The following is a 20,418-nucleotide window of genomic DNA, read 5'->3' on the forward strand; positions in this document are numbered from 1 at the left end:
TAATCCATTATTTCACAGTTTAACAATATTTTTACTTTTTAATCCAATTTTTATTTAATTTAAAAAAAATTGTAAATGCATTTTCACTAATCTTTTATTTAACAGTTTTTCCATTTTCTTATTGCAAACAATATTTAATTTAATATTTTTTTTATTTAATTTATTTTGTTTTATTTTATCTTATTTTATTTTATTTATTTTTATTATTTTTTATTTTATTAAATGCATTTTTACTTATCCATTATTTCAAAATTTAAACCAAATTTTTCCATTTTCTTATAACAAAAAATATTTATTTTATTTTATTTTTTTAGTAAATGTATTTTTCATTAATTAATTATTCCATTGTTTTACATCCAATTTTATCTTATCTGTTTTTTGTAAATGCATAATCCATTGTTCCACATTTTAACAATTTGTTCCTCTTTTTTTAGTCCAAATTTTTTTATTCATTTATTTTTGTAAATTGATTTTTCACTAATCCAATATTCCACAATTATACCAATATTTTCAAATGTCACGGATCAAAACTGGCTGCCCTAGAGCCTCCCCTGCATTTCCTATAATACAGTCAGATTTACATCAGAATGAACTGAAAGCAGTGTTTTGTGAGTGTGAAACAGATGGGACGGTGTCTGTGTAAACAGAACAGTGACGTTACCCGCAGCTGTTTTTGGTCTCAGCTGCCAGACGCACTGATTAAGAAAACTGTGCTAAAGAGTTGTTGTAATAATTAGACTTGACTTGGCATGGTTTTTTAGGGTGACTCCATGAGGACCAACATTCAGCTGGACTTTGGAGACGGAACGGCGGTGTCCTACTCCAACCTGAGCTGGACGCAGGAGGGCATCAAACACGTGTACCGCAGCGCCGGCATCTTCAGGGTCACAGCACTGGCCGAGAACAGCCTCGGGTTCGACACATCCTCCCTTTATCTGCACGTGACATGTACGTTCTGATGCTGGAAGCTCTTTTCTTTATTTGTGTTGTATTGCATTTGTTATATACTTTCTGTAGTGAATGTCCAGGGGAAATATTGACACTGCTTACCAAAGATTTATTTATATAGTCATTTATTTATTTATACATACTTAGATAAATATCTTTAGATCCTTATATCTAAAGATCTTTAGATTTTTATCTGAAACATCCAAGATATCTGTTGTTTCTTTATTTTATTTTTTTATTTATTAAAATATTAATTTGTTCGTTCATTTCGTTTGTTCGTTCATTCATTTATTTCTTTACATCGTTCATTTAATTAATGAATTAATTTGTTTATTTATTTTAATTATTATTTTATTTATTCATTCATTCATTCATTTGAATTATCACATGTCTGATAATTTTTTTTTTTTTTTTCTAGAGAAAGTCTTATTTGTTTTATTTCGGCTAGAATAAAAGTAAAAAAAAAAATGAGGTCAAAATTAGCCTCTTTAAGCTATTTTTTTTTTCATAAGGCTACAGAACGAACCATTACTATATACAATAACTTCCCAAATTACCCTAACCTGCCTAGTTAACCTAATTAACCTGGTTAAGTCTTTAAATGTCACTTTAAGCTGTATAGAAGTGTCTTGAAAAATATCTAGTCAAATATTATTTACTGTCATCATGGCAAATAAATCAGATAAAATAAATCAATTATTAGAAATAAGTTATTAAAATTATAATGTTTAGAAATGTGTTGAAAAAATTCTCTCTCTCTTAAACAGAAATTGGGGGAAAATGTATCATTCATTTAATTAACTAATGAATTTTATTTAATTACTTATTTATTCATTTATCTATAATATTTATTTATTTATTTATTTATTTATTTATTTATTTATTTATTTATTTATTTATTTATTTATTTATTCATTCTTAGATAAATATCTTTAGATATTTATATCAAGAGTTGGGTGTAGCATGTATCTCAGTAACGCGTTACTGTATTCCAATTACATTTCTGAGGAACGGAGTAATGTAACGAATTACATATTACATTTGTGTAATCCGATTACAGTTACTAAAGTCAATTTAATTGTGTTACTTGCGTTAGAAATATAGTTAGTTAAGTCAGTGCCAAAAGCCTAGTGGTTAATGCATTGACATTTAGCACTCAGGTGCTCACGGCGACCCGAGTTCAATTCTCGGCTCGAGGTCGTTTGCTCCCCATACTTTCCTGTCTGTTAATCTCCACTGTCCTGTCAATAAAGGTGAAAACCCCTAAAAATTAATAATAATAAAAAAGAACTATAGATAGTTATAGTATAGCATTACCTGCTTTTCAGTATATTGTATAGAAAAAAGCTTCCTTTAAATAACATTTTCCATGGCAACATCAGTTAATAAGCATGCACTTTTAAATTGCTGGAGAACACGAGCTGAAATGGATGCTGACAAGAGTGATTGCTTGTTTAAGTGGAAATTCAGACATTACTTTGATTGAGTATAAAAACTAAAATTGTCTAGTAGTAATCCACAATTTATAATCTGTTGCTTTTTTAAAGTAGCTTACCCAACACTGTTTATATCAAAGGATTATGATTTTTGTTATTTGTATTTGTATTTATGTTATGTTATTTCTTGATTTTAAGTATATATATATATATATATATATATATATATATATATATATATATATATATATATATATATATATATATATATATATATATATATATATATATATATATATGTGTGTGTGTGTGTGTGTGTGTGTGTGTGTGTGTGTGTGTGTGTGTGTGTGTGTGTGTGTGTGCGCGTGTGTGTCCGTTTGTTCATTTATTTAGATATACCATTTATTTTATTATTGAATTAATTAATGTTATCTATTTATTTATTTATTGTTATATATATATATATATATATATATATATATATATATATATATATATATATATATATATATATATATATATAAAATATATTATAGTATATTATATATAATATAGTATATATATATATATATATATATATATATATATATATATATATATATATATATATATAGATATATAATATTATATATAATATTAATTTAATATTTTAATTAATTGAATTAATTTATTATGATTTTTTTTATCCATTTAATTTTTTTTATTCTAGTAAATTTGGACATGAAGATTTTCATAAAAAAATTATATATATATATATATATATATATATATATATATATATATATATATATATATATATATATATATATATACATTTTAATTTATTTTTTAAACTAAGACACTCTAAAATGCACAGATTTTCATAAAAAATATAATTATTATTTATATATGTATATAGATGTATATATATATGTATGTGTGTATTTACATTTTAATTTATTTTTTAAACTAAGACACTCTAAAATGCACATTTAACACCAAAAAGTGCTTATTTTTTAGATAAGTTTTTTTTTTTACCTCTTATGTAACGATGTGTTGATATTAAGAAAGAAAAAAAAAACACACTTATTAAAAATGCAACAAAAAGCATAATTCCTCTAATTAACCCAATTATGAATCAACGCTGCACTCTGTTTAGCTAAAATAATACAAACGCTCAGAGACCGTCTTGTCGGTTCTGTTAAATACACTCTTTTTTTTTATAAACAGATAAACTGGCAACCACCCAGCCAGTCGAGACAAAACACTGCTTTGCAATCTTTGAATAAACATCTCTTAAACACACACACAACATAATGTGCACGATGCACTTGGTAGGTGACTTTCATACTGTGTATCTGCCAAAATCTGCACGAGTCCTCCGTCTCTGCAGGTGTAGTCGACTGCGGTGCTTAATTACAGCTTTTATCTCCACTTTTCACAAATAAACAGTGGGTGGGCACTTGTGATCAGATGAGAGCAATTGGGTCCAACTTTTATTTTCTGATGTGCGGTAAAGAATAAAGCTGACTTATTCAATTACTTACAGAAAAAGGAATTGGTCGGACCATTTAAATGAGCTAAAATTGCAGCTGGGGAAGGACGAATAGTACAGCTCAGATAAAAAAAAAATAAATAAATGACCAATAGGAATCTGCAAATGCGGAGATTTGCATAAAGGAAAAGGTTTCTCATGCAGATTTCTATCATTTTCAAGTTGGCCATGCATATTCACAGAATTGAAAACCGTTTGGTTGTGAAAGTGACCTCTATGGGAGGTTTGTGTCATACATCCATTAATGTAAAATCACTTTTTTGTCAGTTTTTTTAGTAATCTGTCCCACTCTTTCTTTCTTTTTAAGCCTTTTAGACTTTTTGAAAATGTTCTTGAAAATGTCCACAGCCATATCACCCTGTAGCCCAAGACTGGTTACTCACTGAAGCTAAGCAGGCCTGAGCCTGGTCAGTAGCTGAATGGGATCCCACATAGGAAAACAAAGTTGCTCAGCCTGCTGTCTGTGTGTGTCCTACTGCCCCAGTAAAGTGAAGGGGACACTATACTGTCAGTGAGCGCTGTCTTTTGGATGAGAGGTTAATCCAAGGTCCTGGCTCTCTGTGGTCATTAAAAATACCATGACACTTCTCGCAAAAAGTTAGATTGTAACCCTGGTGTCCTGGCCAAAATCCCTCCATAGGCTCTTTCCGTTCATGGCCTTCCACTCATTCCCATCCACTGAATTGGCTCTCTCACTGTCTCTGCACTCCACCAATAGCTGGTGTGTGGTGAGCGCACTGGCGCCATTGTCCTGTGGCAGCCGTTGCATCATCCATGCACACTGATGGTGGAGTGGGGAGATGTGCGTTCTCTTTGTATTATCTCAGTGAGCAGTTTATTCAAACTAAAACATGATTTTCCAATGCATCTGGATGAATGCAGCTTGAGATGAAACCTGAGGTGGGACTATCTAGGTTGAAACATCCCATTAGAGAAACAACATTTTTGCTTGCCAACTCAAAAACTAGATCAATCCAAAATGATGGTTTAAAGATTTAAAATATTCTATCTATCTATCTATCTATCTATCTATCTATCTATCTATCTATCTATCTATCTATCTATCTATCTATCTATCTATCTATCTATCTATCTATCTATCTATCTATCTATCTATCTATCTATCTATCTATCTATCTATCTATCTATCCATCCATCCATCCATCCATCCATCCATCCATCCATCCATCCATCCATCCATCCATCCATCCATCCATCCATCCATCCATCCATCCATCCATCCATCCATCCATCCATCTAATCCATCCATCCATCCATCCATCCATATACGGATATATATATATATATATATATATATATATATATATATATATATATATATATATATATATATATATATATATATATATATATATATATACAGTTGAAGTCAGAATTATAAGACCCCCTGTTTATTTTTTTTCCCAATTGCTGTTTAACAGAGAGATTTGTTCAACACATTTTTTTTTCACATTAGTACTATATAGAACACACTTTTTCTTTTTCTAGATGTGCCAGACTACTAGGGGATTCCAGAATCAGCTACTGTTTTGTTTTCTAATAAATTGGCCGTTTGGAATGAATTATTTGAATGAGTGAATCAGTGAATCACTATTTGAAACTGGAGCCATTAATCTTATAAACTAAGCTACGTATACTGTAAAAAAAATAAATGACTAAAAGTCATGAGTGCAAATATCTTTGTGTCCTCTCCACTGTCGCCACTGGCTTGCTTGGTTTGGGACTTGTGGAGCTGCTCATCGATGGATTTGCTCTCTCAGTGTTTGGACTTTCAGCGGTGAAAATTAAACCACACTGAACTGAACTAAACTGAACATCAGCTCTGAAAACGGATCTGACACAGTTTCAATTTACTAGAACTTCTATGTTAAGCTGCTTTACACAGTCTACATTCAAAAAGCACTATAGAAATAACCATGAATTGAATTGAAGTTTGATTGAAATAACTTGAGATGACTAGAAAAGTTCATTTGATTCAACAAAAAAAATAAAACAATAAGGTGATTTTTTTTTACTGTATCTTCTTAGAAAATAACAACAAATAATTTTTTGTGATAAATTATAATTTAGTAATGTTTATAATAATTTAATTGTGAGCAAATAAAGGCTCAGCAAAAGCTCATTTGCATACATTTAATAGTGTAACCCATAATAATATCTATCCTTCTACACACTTTTTAGTGCTAGTGCAGTTGACATGTTGTGCTTCAGACAGTTAACCCAGCAAAACTTCCGGAAAACTAGCTCGTTTGAATCCATCCTCTTTAAAACACCTCCGCTTCATCCGTACACATGCTGACTAACTTCTTGGCTGTATTTTTCATTTTTTTGAAGCATCCCACCATTTGAAAATGCTGTGCCAAGTTAAAAATACTCAATCTTTTAAAAACAGGTCTCAAGACCCCTGTGTTCCGCTTGGGTTTTATTGCACTCTGTCTAGTTACTCAACCCATTGGCTTAAAAAATGAAAAATATATTTATTTACTTATTTATTTTGAACACTTTTGCCTATTTGCTGTTCCTTCATTGACTATATATGTCTATGTGTGTGCTCTTGTGTGTGTTTCAGGCCCTGTGGAGCATATTCAGCTGTTGGCTCCATATGTGGTCATTAAGAATAAGGAGGTGAACCTGACGACAGTGGTCTGGCCTTCTCATTTCAGAACGCTCACCTATTTCTGGTGGCTGGGGAACAGCACTGAGGTACAACCGGCTCCTAATTACAGATTTTCTGCCTTGCTTTGTTGGGCGAAGGCCTTCGAGACATTTTACGGTGGAAGATAAACAGAAGCGGAGCGATGAACCGTTAATAATGTAGCTCTTGTTCTTGTCATTTTTTTGTGGTATTTAGTTTAGGATGTGTTCTTTAGTTGATGCTTGTTCTCCAGGAAACATCAATGAAGCTGATGCCGCTATTCATTTTTAGCTTATTCGTTTTTAGCTAATTTATTTTAGTCCGCTTTTTTTTTTTGCTTATTTCATTGTGTATTATGAAAATCTTTGGTCACCTGTTCATAGCTTTGCTGTTGATTTGACATCAAAATAGTACATCTGTACAAATGTATATTATTTTTATAGTTTTCTTAGCATTTAGCTAAGTTGTTTGAGGAAGTCGTGGATCTCACAGACAGGGTTTTCTATGTGCTTTAGTGTTGGGTTTTGACTGATTTTGGTCTTGTGTTTGCCGTGTTTGTGCTGTTAGCCAATAGTAACGCTGGACAGCAGCATTTCCCACACATTCAGCAGCGAGGGCATGTCCACTGTGACTGTTCAGGTCTCATCAGGAGACTCAATACTGCAGGACAGCAGAACCATCGCAATACAGGGTGAGAATTAATTCGTTCGTTTGTTCATTCATTCATTCATTCATTCATTCATTCATTCATTCATTCATTCATTCATTCATTTATTCATTCATTCATTCATTCATTCATTCTTTTGATCATTTGTTCGCATATTCATTCAATCAATCATTCATTCATTCATAAATTTATTTTTATACTGTTTTAAAAATCATATAAATATGTGAATTATGGTATTTTTAATAATATAAAAAAGTTAAATAAACAAAGGGGTCTGTACCTCTCTTCATGTTATTTATTTGTTTGTTTGTTTGTTTGTTTGTTTATTTGTTTATTTGTTTGTTTGTTTGTTTGTTTGTTTGTTTGATTTCTTTGTGCTGTGCAAGTAATTTCTACCACTAAATACTTCTAAACCAGTTTAACTTAAGCAGAATTTTTTTTCATAAGGTAATGTTGCAATTTTTGAAAAATTATTAACCTAATGTTTTACTTTAAAGATAAATCCTGTGAAAATGCTAGTTATAGTATTAGCATCTGTTACATTAATAATAATAATAAAACTATATATATATATATATATATATATATATATATATATATATATATATATATATATATACACACACACAGTTGTGGCGACCCAGCGGAATTATTAGTTTAGCTTTTCCTTAATTTCTGTTTAACGGAGAGAAGACTTTTTAAACAAATTTCTGAACATAATAGTTTTAATTACTCATTTCTAATAACTGATGTATTTTATCTTTTCCATGATTACAGTAAATAATATTTTACTAGATATATTTAATACACTTCTATACAGCTTAAAGTGACCTTTAAAGGCTTCAATAAGGTTATTATAATTAGGTTAACTAGGCAGGTTAGGGTAATTAGGCAAGTTATTGTATAACGATGGTTTCTTTTATAGACTATCGAAAAAAATATATAGCTTAAGGGGGCCAATAATTTTTAACCTTAAAACTTTTTCTAAAAAAATGTAAAACTGCTTTTATTCTAGCCAAAATAAAATAAATAAGACTTTCTCCAGACAAAAGAAATATCATCAGACATATTGTGAAAATTTCCTTGCTCTGCTAAACATCATTTATGAAATATTTAAAAAAAAAGAAAAATTCAAAGTGGGGCTAGTAATTTTGACTTCAACTGTACACTGAAAAAAATTATTCAAAGATGATTCCTTGGATTAACTATATATATATATATATATATATATATATATATATATATATATATATATATATATATATATATATATATTTTTTTTTTTTTTTTTTTTACGTTAATTGGTTGTAAACAATTTATTTGGGCTGAATATAAACAAACAAATTTAGTTGAACATTTTTAAACAACACTTTAGTGTATATATATTCCAAAAACAGATTTTTATTCTTAAACTATAAAAAAAAATATCCTAGTTAAAAATATAGAACTATTGTATGTAGGGGTTTAACCCTCTCCACCAGTCAGCTGGCGGTCTGGCACAATATGGCTGCCATTGCAGCATCAAGGTGGATGCAGCACACTGGTGGTGGGCGAGGAGATTCCCCCCAAAAAATGTGTAAAGCACTTTGAGTGTCCAGAAAAGTGCTATATAAATGTAAGGAATTATTATTATTATTATTATTATTATTATTAGTAGTAGTAGTAGTAGTAGTAGTAGCAGTAGCAGTATTATTATTATTATTATACCCACCTCTATTCATCCAGCTATTATTTGGTTTTGTCAAAAACTGAGGTAGGACTAATAGTTTCGACTGCATGTTTAATTCAAAGCAAATAAATATGTCAATTTTAATGTTGTCAAATTTAATATAGATCATTACATAAATATAATTTCATTTGTTCACAATGCGCTCTGTAAAACTCTAGCCACAGAATTAAAATCAGCAAGAGAACTAATTTTATACCAGTAATTTGCTAAATGTCTCTTCCATCACCATCATGTTGACAACAGAACTCCGCATGCTAGCTGATTTAAATGCTGCAAACAATTCACTATATGTACGTGTATATCTGTGTATCTATAAATAACCCTCACCTTGATCGAATATATTAGCGGATGTTTCTGAGCATTCCGAATTACAGGAAATTGTCTCTTGACACCACGAGCCAGTCATAAGAAAGCCTCCCTTCTGGCAACTGCCAAATAGACCGTAATCATTTTTTGTGATCAGCGCTAACCTTTCTATACCTGTCAGTAATGATAACTCTGCTACGGCTCGACTAAATCATCTGGAACAAATCACGGCAGATAGAAGGTGTTGGCCATCTTATGAGATCCCGAATTAAGGGTCTGTCTCTGCTTCTCTCTTCCATCTGTGACAGAATTCTTCAAATCGCTGCTTTTATCTTTCTCTCCGAATCTGGACGAGGCCAACCCTGACATCCCCGAGTGGAGACTGGATGTGGCTCGCGTAATTAAGAAGGCTGTTCTTCAAGTGAGTGTGTGGATTTATTCTAGCTAGCTTTTCCAGGCTTTTCCAGTATCGTTTCTCTTTTCTCTGTGGTTCACAGGGTTCACCGTCAGAAGTGTGCACTTCTTCTTGTCTTTTGGTTTGTTCTTTGTCATTTTTTTTTCTTTGTTTCATCTTGTACTTTTCTTTTCAGTTGTTTTTTTTTTGTTTAAAAACACAAGGGCCCTTTCATACACCCAGCGCAATATGCATTACTTGTTTGATGCTGTTTGTTGCTATTTTTCAGACCAGCGCAACCCTAATTTTCATATTTTGCGCCACATTATTTAAGTGGCAAATAAATTTGCACCACTTAGCAATGCTCATGGGAGTGCTGGTCTAAAAAGGAGGTGTGTTAAGTGTGTTATTTTGAGGAACTGAAATAGACCACACCATTGACCAGCTGAAAGCAGGTCTAAAGCGCGTTAGTTATGTGCCAATGCAGGTTTAAACGCTTAATACACACAGGATGTACAGCAATACAATTATCTCTACATACATGTAAATGCTGGAAATTGAAGGCATACATCTGCATTTGATAAATAAGCAGGAATAGGAATGGAGTGGTCGTAATTGGAAATTCAATTCGGGCGTCTTGATTTAATGAACAGTTATATGGACGGATATTCAAATATAAAATTTAATGTAGATGTTACATATTTCATTCAAATTTAAGATACATGTTTGAATAATGTTAAAATACGATACATATATGTAGCTTTACGTTTTTGTTATTTTGTTTTTTTATTTTAATTTTATTCATTCAAATTTAAGACAAATGTTTGGATAATGTTTAAAATAAGATACATTTAAAGCTGTATATATGTGTGTGTATGTGTGTGTGTATATAATTTTATATAATATATAATTTTTTTCATGCTTTTTAAATTAATTTTGCTTTAATGCATATTCTGTCAGGTAGTTAGATTTTTAAATTATGTTTTAAATGATTATTTTTTTATCATATTTTTCATTATTATTCATTTATTTTATTGCACTACAACTATGGCAACTTTTGTCTGTAATATCAGTTATTTATAATTAAATATTAGTGTCATAAATTCAAGTATTGTCATTGTGTAGAAGTCATCTTACAACATTATGATGTCTTTTAGCATATTAAATTACTGTTTATTAAATTAAATATTGACCAGTAAAGTTTCCATTATATCCGAGAAAGACTTTGCTCTAAAAACATGTTTTATTAAAATTTTCTTTACTTAATTTATTAGTATTTTTGTTCATTATTATTATTACTATTATTATTATTATTATTATTATTATTATTACACAAATTGTTTTATTACATATGCTTAAAAAATGTCATCTATGTTTGGGTTTCATATAAATCCTATATTAAATGTATAATAATAATAATAATTATTATTATTATTATTATCATTATTATTATTATTATTATGATTATAATAATACAGCTTCAGTTGCAGCATTTGGCTTAGCGGGATCATTTTAATAAAAATCTTATTGCTTACCTCATTGGCAATTAGTTTTTTCTTCGTGTTTTCTTTGATGCACGCTTACAACTAAGAAGAAATTTTGGCATGTATTAAGTTCACTAGAAAACACAACAAGAAATACTGATTAGGATATATCTATACATATTTTAATACCATTTTAATTAAAGCTTCCATCACATCAGGGAACCGCAAACAGCTCCGAAACAAGATCAATTTACCCTGGAATATGTTTTCTTTGATGTATGCTTTAAACAAGAAAAAAAAAAAAATCATGATATTCATATTTAAACACATCCACTGGTAAACAAGTCAAGAAATACTGATAAAGAAAATTAATTTGGAGTTGCAGTGTTTTCATCACACAGAAGGACAAATTCACTCAACAGTTGCATCATTTTCGACATATTCCGTTAAAAAAGTCATCTTATTATATAATCCATTTAATCAGGCACTAAATGCACTGCAATATCATCGTGCCTGTATTTAAATGAAGCCATTGTCTTGCAATTCAGCACAAACACACGTTCCTTATATGTAAATTAGGCTTATTATAGATATCAAAACTCAGCGCCTATTTTGGTGCAATTAGCATTAGCGCCTGCAGAAAGCCGCCTGAATTAAACTGCATCTTAAAGAGATTTTTGTGTTTATTTTCCCCAATAATGACAGCTAATATAATCTCTCATATTAGCTTATTCAGTGTATCCAATACTGACCTAACACTCAAAACTGACCCATCAGGCGGTGTCAACTGATTTGCATATTGTTTCTTGTGAATCGCTAGGCGGTAAAGTTCACCCAGCGTGAGTAAGTTCATCAGTCTTCCTGGAGGTGTTTGGTGTTGATGTAAAAGGCCTGCCATTTTGATCACTCCTAGTGTTTGTGTTTGTGTGTTTGTATGGCATGCTGTTTAAGCATTTAAAGTGGGCATGGGTTTATTTTTACTAGTGTATATTGTTAGTCCTAAGATGGACAATTAATCTTAGTGAATAATTAATTTTAGTGAAACCAATGAAATAACACTTTATAACACTTTATGTTTGTTTTGGTAATCTTTAATCAAAATCGGAGCACTTGCTTCCTCTCTGGAATGGTAGGTTTTTTTCTGATGATGTCGTTTTGACACCTTGAGATTTGTAAAGCCACAGTCCTCCAACGACTGTTTTGCTGCGAGTGAAAGATGAGAGGAAGAGCTCAAAAAAAGAAAAGCCCGCCCTATGCTCAATATTTTATTTCTTTTGGAAATACTTCATCATGCTTTATTTATTTATTTATTAGATTTTTTTTTATATTGACTAATAAAGCTTCCTTTTTTTATTTAAAATTGTGTTTTCTTAACTTTTTTGTATTTTTGTTTATTAGTATCAGTTTGACAGTTTGGGCAACATATGTTTAGCCACGACCCTCCAGCTACTATTTTGCTGTAAAAAATGAGAGGAGGAGCACACAAAAGAAAAATCTGCCCCATACTTAATATTCCTTTTCAGTTGGAAATACATCACCATGCTAAAATAAAAGTCCTTAGCAACTTTTGGTGCGTGCAAACTATCATTTTATTTTATTTTATTTTAAAATAATTAGTTAATTAATTAATTTAATTATCTTGTTTTAATTACCTAAATAACTAATTGTTTTAATTCTTTAAATATTTTATATGAATTAATAAACTAATTATTTATTTATTTTTATTAATTAGTTTATTTATTAAATTTATTTTAATTAAATAACTAATTATTATTATTTTTTTATTTATTCAATTTTATTATTTTATGAATTAATTTATTGACTTATTATTTTATTTATTTTTGAACCAATTAGTTAATTTATTTATTTTAATTAAGAAATTATTTTTTTATATTTTATAATGAAATAATTATTTAACTAATTATTTTATTTTACTTTATTGTATTTTATTATTTAATACTTAGTTTATTTCTTTATTTTAATTAAAAAATATTTAAAAAATGTTTATTAATTAACTAAGTATTTTATTAGTTAATTCATTTATTTATTTTATTATTTAATTTAGCTATTTTTCAATTAATAATTAACCAATTATTTTATTTATAATTTTTTTTTTACTATTTTATTTTATTTTGTTTTATTAAAAAAAATGCATTATGCATGAAGATCCTGGTCTGCTAAATTTGCTTTAAAGATAGAGATGTTTTTAGTTGTTTTAGTGGGGTGGTTAAATCAGAAAGATCAACTAAACCTGCTAAATCAACCAGCTTAAGCTTGTTTAAAGTGATTTTCCCCCCTTTTCTTTAGAAAAACTGTTCTCACCATGCTATTTAAATTCAATTTCTATTTCAGACATGCACCCAGAAAAAAAAATCCTCCCTAAATATCACAATTAAACCTGAACTCAAGAGTGTAGAGAACAAGGCCAGGATCGCTCAGCACAAAGAGGCGACTGATCTCAGATCTGCTCGTCTTCAACATGCGCTCCCTCCTTTTCTCACTCATTATCTGCCAGTCTGCCTTCCCTGGCTTTACCCAGAGTTCTCCACAAGTAAAACCATCTTCAACTTTTCCCCCACACCATTGTTTCAACATCAAGTTCAAAGTCTAATGGTTTAATATTGAGCCCTCATGGTAAAGAGACTCTCTCTCAGCCGTTCCTTTCATTTATCCTGCTGCATTTAAAGCGCATCCCGTAGAGCCCTAGAGGAAGCAGATACACTTCATCCATACGGTCGCTGATGAACAGCTCAGCATATTAAAAAGAGAGCGAGAGAGACTCAGACATAATCAAAGTCAAGGTCCATTTGAGAAGGCTGTTTTAGGCGATGGGCAGGCGATGGTTGTGTGTTCTGGTGCAGCGGCCGATAGCTGTTTAACAGCCTGAGGAGAAGAGAAGATTAGCAGGGGTTAAAGGTGTTGTATGTAAGTTTTAGTGACTCTTTAAAAGTCCACATAAACCATAAGCTGTGATTGTTTAACTTTTTGTTGTTGTTGTTGTTGTTGTTGTTTTCATATTGTGGTGCAGTTCCTAGAGAAAACGAATATTAAATAAATGAAAAAAAAAAAAAGTGGGCGTAGTTTGTATTTTTCTACTGCGAGCTGATTGGATGTAGTAAAGCAGGCGTTTCATTCGAAAAATTTGGGAAAAGGGTTTTGGGACAGTTATTGCAACCTAACAGACACTTTCTATTTGCAATTTCTGTTTGTTGTCAAAACTGTCTGTTGGAGGGCCGTCGTTAAAGGGTCACAAAACACTAAAACACGTTTTTTGACATGTTGACAGTCATATATGTGTCCCACGCTGCTAAAAACACTATTAGGGGACATATATTTCACTAAAAAGGTGAAAATTTGGTTGTTTTTAAGTTATTTCGAGCAAATTCATTCTTTGGGTTTGAAAAGAAATGTTGAAGCTACGTCACGGCGATTAGATCCTTGCGTATATTCCAGTGTGTAGACTGGATGTCTATACCGGCGAGTACAACGTGACGTCTTTAAGCTTTCAGCATTAATTCATGAGAAAGATTTCCAAGTCTTTCCAGACTGCCAATCAGCACACTCTATTGTGCATGAGGTGCAACTTCATTAATATGCATGAAAGCTTCGAAGACTGTTTTTACCTGTTACAGTGTTCAGATGGCAGAGAGACACCACGTTGTGTTGCCAATCGTAATTAAAACAAGTGGAAGAAGAATTGTTCAGAGACATGGGTCCTCAGTGTTGCATTTATAAATGTGCCGCAATGAAGGTTTTGTTTTCAATTCCCTGCTAGTACCAGCTGGACTCACGTGTGGATTACTAACACATGACAACAATACGTCTGTAGGGAACATTTTTTACCCAAGAGCTTTTCGCATCTGGAAATGGTGAAATCCAGATTTATCGCTCGTCTTCTTTTAAAAAAAGATGCAGTTCTAGCTCGTGTTGATTGTCCTGTCTCTACAGATTTGGTAAGTGTGCTGGTCAGTGTTCTTTGTTTATGTTCATTCAGATGGCAAAGTTAGTTTGTGTCATCAGCAGTACTGTTTGTGTTAGGATATTTTAAGATTGAAATATATTTGATAAAACATTTTTGGGTGTTTTTGCATTATTGTTATGCTTAATAACCCATTTTAAATAAATACACTCTCATTTAAATAAATATACATTATTATATACAAATTATAGACTGCCACAACAATTTTAATTAAAAAATAATACTAATACTATTACTACTACTACTACTACTACAACTACTGATAATAATGATGCTAAATATTTTAACCAAAAAATCATGATATTGATATTTTTATGAAAGGTCATATCACACAAAAATAGAAAGCAAAATTTGATACATTTAAGGCTAAATTTATTTAAATAAAACAATCATTTTATTTAAAATGATTGTTTTACCCTTTTACATACATTTTGCCTTGCTGAACATACTGTAAGAAACATCTCTAAAATGTAAAAAAAATAAATAAATCTCAGCAACCCTGAACTTATGAACATGAATGTATATATGTTGTGCTAATGTATGAGCGGTTCCTCCAGCAGCACGAAGACTTTCATCTTCATAGAGGTGAAAGTATATTTCTGTTACAGGAAGTACGGCATTTCCATTTGCACCACATGCAGACATATTTACCTAATATGAACTCCCAGCGTGAGCACACCACACTTCTGCACGGCAAAAAAAGCCAACCCATGCTGTGCAAAATGTGTCCCTTTATAATAACTCTCCACAAACTGTACAACTTTTAGACGAATTGACTTACAATGCACAATATATATATATATATATATATATATATATATATATATATATATATATATATATATATATATATATATATATATATATATATCATTGATCATTAGTTACCAGGGTGTTTGAGTGCTTTTAAGGCATTGATCATTAGTTACTAGGGAGTTTAAGTGCTTTTAGGGCATTGATCATTAGTTACTAGGGAGTTTGAGTGCTTTTAGGGCATTGATCGCTAGTTACTAGGGTGTTTGAGTGATTTCAGGGCATTGGTTGCTAGTTACTAGGGTATTTGAGTGTATTTAGGCTATTGATTGTTAGTTACTCTGGTGTTTGAGTGGTATTAGGGCATTGATCATAAGTTACTAGGGTTTTTGAGTGGTTTTAGGGCACTGATCATTAGTTATAGGGTGTTTGATTGATTTTAAGGCATTGATAATTCATTACTAAGGTGTTTGACAGGTTTTAGGGCATTGGTTGCTAGTTACTTGGGTGTTTGAGTAGTTTTAGGGCAATCATTGTTAGTAACTAGGATGTTTGAGTGCTTTTAGGGCATTAATTGTTAGTTACTAGGGTGTTTGAGTGGTTTGAGGGCATTTATCATTAATTACTATGGTGTTTGAGTGCTTTTAGGGCATTGATCATTAGTTAGTTAGCTGGATGTTTGATTGGTTTTAGGCCATTGGTCGTTAGTTACTAGGGTGTTTGATATGCTCATTTAAGGCCGTTTAACACAATTGCTGCATCCCAATTTGCACACTTTTGTTACGCCTTAAAAGTGTATGCTCTTTTTGTGAAGGAAAAGTCTATACTTTTGAGTGTGTAACAGAAGAGAATGCAAGCTTTGGGAGATACTACTTCCTCGTCAACAGAGCGTTATGTTGCTATATACATCCCCTGATAATCATCAACACATCATCCACATTTCTTTCATATTTAATTATCTACCTTATTGGAGAAACAACAGCAGGGTAATCTGCCATTCGCGAGTCTCTCATGCAGAGAAATCTCCTCAGGTCTTCTTTGGATAATTATGCATTCAGAAGTTAATGTCCAAACATATCTTGATATGAGTTCACATTGTTGTTGCAGATGAAATATGACAAGAAAAACGCAATTTAAATATTTTTCAGGCTAGATTTTAATTGTCATTCAAACAACTTAACCAAAGCCTCTCTACTTGACGGTTGGTGTCGTGCATCTGCCATGTTTGTAGTTTTTTTTTTTTTTGTCTCTTTACAGGACTTTGTAGTTCTAATCATATTCACGTCCAACGCGCAATGTACTGTGGGCAATATCAGTGGTTAGAGTATGGACACTTCAACACTTAAATTTTTTTTTTTTCCAGACATAGTAAACCATCCGGGAACCTCTGGCATACTCTTTTCAACATACTATAGTTTGGGGCATACTAATTCTATTTTCGAATACTATTTAGGATGGATAGTATGCGAATTAGGACACAGCACATCATCCTCTGAATAATGCTTTGTCAGATCGTGCTGGTCTTTTGAAGTAACCCACAACTTGGTCTTGATGGCGAATCTCCTCCAGAAATGACAGCCACTCTTTGTTTGCAAGTTTGTATGCGTTCGAGTAGTTGCTGTCATGTGATGTGCGTTTGACAGGACGGACTGTATCTAACATTAGTTTCATACAGATTACAAAACCCAAAAACTTTTGTTTTCAAGTGTAGTTGATTCATTTAAAAGTAAAAATTTCAAGCTTTATTTAGAGATATTTCTTATGTCTGTGAAGCAAGTATTTGCTGAGATTCCAGTGCGTTTGTTGACCACCAAACTGTTGTACTAGTAGGCGGGGCTTCATTCGCTATATTGACTGTTACACTTTTCCCTATTCAAAACTATACGAGTGACACGTCTTGTGTATTCTATAGTCTTTGATAATGCTTGAAGAGGCTAATAATATTGACCTTAAAATAGTTTTAAAAAATTATAGCTGTTTTCATTCTAACCGAAATAAAACAAATAAGGAATTCTTTATACAGCAGAAAAAAATATAGGAAATACTGTGAATTCCTTGCTCTGTTAAACATTATTTGGTAATTAAATGAGTTCACAGGAGAGCTAACAATTTGACTTTAACTGTATATATCGAATCAAGTTGTGAATAAACAGAAGTGTTGCGTTAAATTAATTTTCATTTCGAGTCGATATAACACACAGCCGAGCAGGAATCGACTTAAACAGACAAAGATGAACTACAATGACAGCAAACAAAACAACAGATGTTTAAACAACGTGTCTTTATCAACTCGGCAATAATCTATTATTGCATCTGTGCCTTTTTATTGTTATTCCACAGTTCTGTGAAAGGAAATGTTTTGACATTAAGCCGTTTAATTACAATGACGACTCTTAAGCCATTAGCAGGCTGTAATTAAGAGCACCGCAATGTTACGTCTCTCTTTTTGCTGTCTTAATTGCCTTCTTGGACTTTAATTCAACCAGCAGGAGTGTGTGTGTGTGTTCAATCCGGTGAAGTAAAGCTTGAAGATGCGCATTAATCATTTGGAATATCAGCAGCACGTCGCGCATATAGGCCCGAATCCTTCAATGAGCCCCAGGGTTTTTTCTTTCTCCGATATTGCAGGACAAACTTAGACTCGGAGTATCGATTTTGTAAGACCGCTTCGGCTCTGGACACATAGCTCATTGTAAATTATGCTTAGGCCGTCTGCCTGTTCTGGAGCTATTGTCTTATTACAGGTTGAGCCCTGTGTGCGTGGAGGTACCAGATAAAACAACGATTATTTACTTGAGGTCGGAAGATTTCCTCTTTATGAGGGAAATGGCCTTTAGCGAGCATCACATGGTGGGATTTTTTTATTTATTTTTTTTTTTTGTATTGGCTTGGGGGCAGCCTTTACATTTTGTAGTAGCTTCCTGACAGAGATATTTATTGAGTTTTTTTCTGCTTGGAATTCAGTGTGTGTGTGACCACTCATGGCCATTGCCAGGGTTTGCAAATTAGCTGTTAAGAATTGCACAATAATAATGGCTGCAAATGCAACTCAACATACACTGTTAGACGTATTTTTGCGGTAACTTACAGAAAACACTGTCAAAAAGGAGAACAATATATAGAGGTTTGGACTTTACTGACCTTGCACGTTTGCGTCTGGGCTGGAGATTCATTCGAGTTATAAATCAAATGTGATTTACTGGAAGCCATCAGCCTCGTTTAAAATGAATGTATACCTCATAAATGTTGGGAGACAGTGAGGTATAAATCATTGAGCTGTATGTAATTATTGGCGTTTTGTGTCCAGGTCGCTGACGTACCGGAAGAGCAGCTGCTGGTGGCAGTTTTTCCAGGCATCCCGACCGCTGCCGAACTCTTCCTGCTTCCACCAAGGAACCAATCGAATGGCAGGAAACAAACTGAGGAGGATCTGGAGCAGGTCAGACTGACGCTTGAGTCCAAAAACTACAGTTTCAAAAGCTTTACAAAATTCACAACCTAAACTTCACGATGTCTGATTAAAATAATTCTCACAATTAATATCCAAGACATGAAGCATTATGGGATGCGCTTGCCTCAAATGCCCTTCAAAAAGTTTTTTTTTTTTTTTTTAAGTATCATTTACTTATATATACATGTGTAAAACTAGTAGTTTAATATTAATAAAATAATAATAATAATAATAATAATTAAAAAAAAAAAAAAAAAAATATATATATATATATATATATATATATATATATATATATATATATATATATATATATATATATATATATATATATACCTTTGGCCTAGTCCCTTTATTTATCAGGGGTTGCCACATCGGAATGAACAGCCAACTTATCCAGCAAATGTTTTACACAGCGGATGCCCAGCCGATGCTGGAAAACAGTACTGGGAGTGGTTTTAGAGCATTGATTATTAGTTACTAGGGTTTTTGGGAAGATTTATGGCATTGATTGCCAGTTCATTGGGTATTTGTATTGGTTTTCAGGGCATTGATTGCTAGTTACAAGGGTATTTGTATTGGTTTTAGGGAATTGATCATTAGTTACTAAGGTGTTTGAGTAGTTTTATGGCATTCATCATGGTGTTTGAGTGGTTTTGTGACATTGAACGTTAGTAACTAGAGTGTTTGAGTGGTTTTGAAGCATCAATTGTTAGTTACTAGGGTGTTTGAGTGGTTTTATGGTTTTGATCATTAGTTAATAGGGTGTTTGAGTGATTTTAGGGCATTGATTATTTACTAGGGTGTTGTGCAATTTTATGGCATTGGTCATTAGTAACTAGTGCTTTAAGGGCATTGAGCGTTAGTTACTAGGGTGCTTGATTGGTTTAAGGGCATCGAGCGTTAGTTACTAGGATGCTTGATTGGTTTAAGGGCATCAAGCGTTAGTTACTAGGATGCTTGAGTGGTTTTATGGGATTGATCATTAGTTACTAGGGTGTTTGAGAGGTTTTATGGCATTTATCAGTACTTACTAGGTCGTTTGAGTGGTTTTAGGGCATTGATCATTAGTTACTTGGGT

At 31.9% G+C, this 20,418-nt stretch overlaps 1 protein-coding gene across 1 annotated transcript in view; it reads left to right on the plus strand.

The window, feature by feature from the left end:
- The window catches only part of sorcs3a (sortilin related VPS10 domain containing receptor 3a), a 415,901-nt gene that overhangs the window by 377,487 nt on the left and 17,996 nt on the right, over positions 1-20,418 (plus strand). Inside the window, exons 19-23 of the mRNA XM_087237654.1 lie at positions 762-948; positions 6,509-6,642; positions 7,142-7,265; positions 9,585-9,697; positions 19,194-19,325. Of these exons, the coding sequence (XP_087093780.1) occupies positions 762-948; positions 6,509-6,642; positions 7,142-7,265; positions 9,585-9,697; positions 19,194-19,325 (690 nt within the window). The remainder of the gene's footprint in view (positions 1-761; positions 949-6,508; positions 6,643-7,141; positions 7,266-9,584; positions 9,698-19,193; positions 19,326-20,418) is intronic.

This window comes from Danio rerio, chromosome 1 (assembly GCF_052040795.2).
Source record: "Danio rerio strain M-AB ecotype USA chromosome 1, GRCz13ab, whole genome shotgun sequence".
Classification (NCBI taxonomy): domain Eukaryota; kingdom Metazoa; phylum Chordata; class Actinopteri; order Cypriniformes; family Danionidae; genus Danio; species Danio rerio.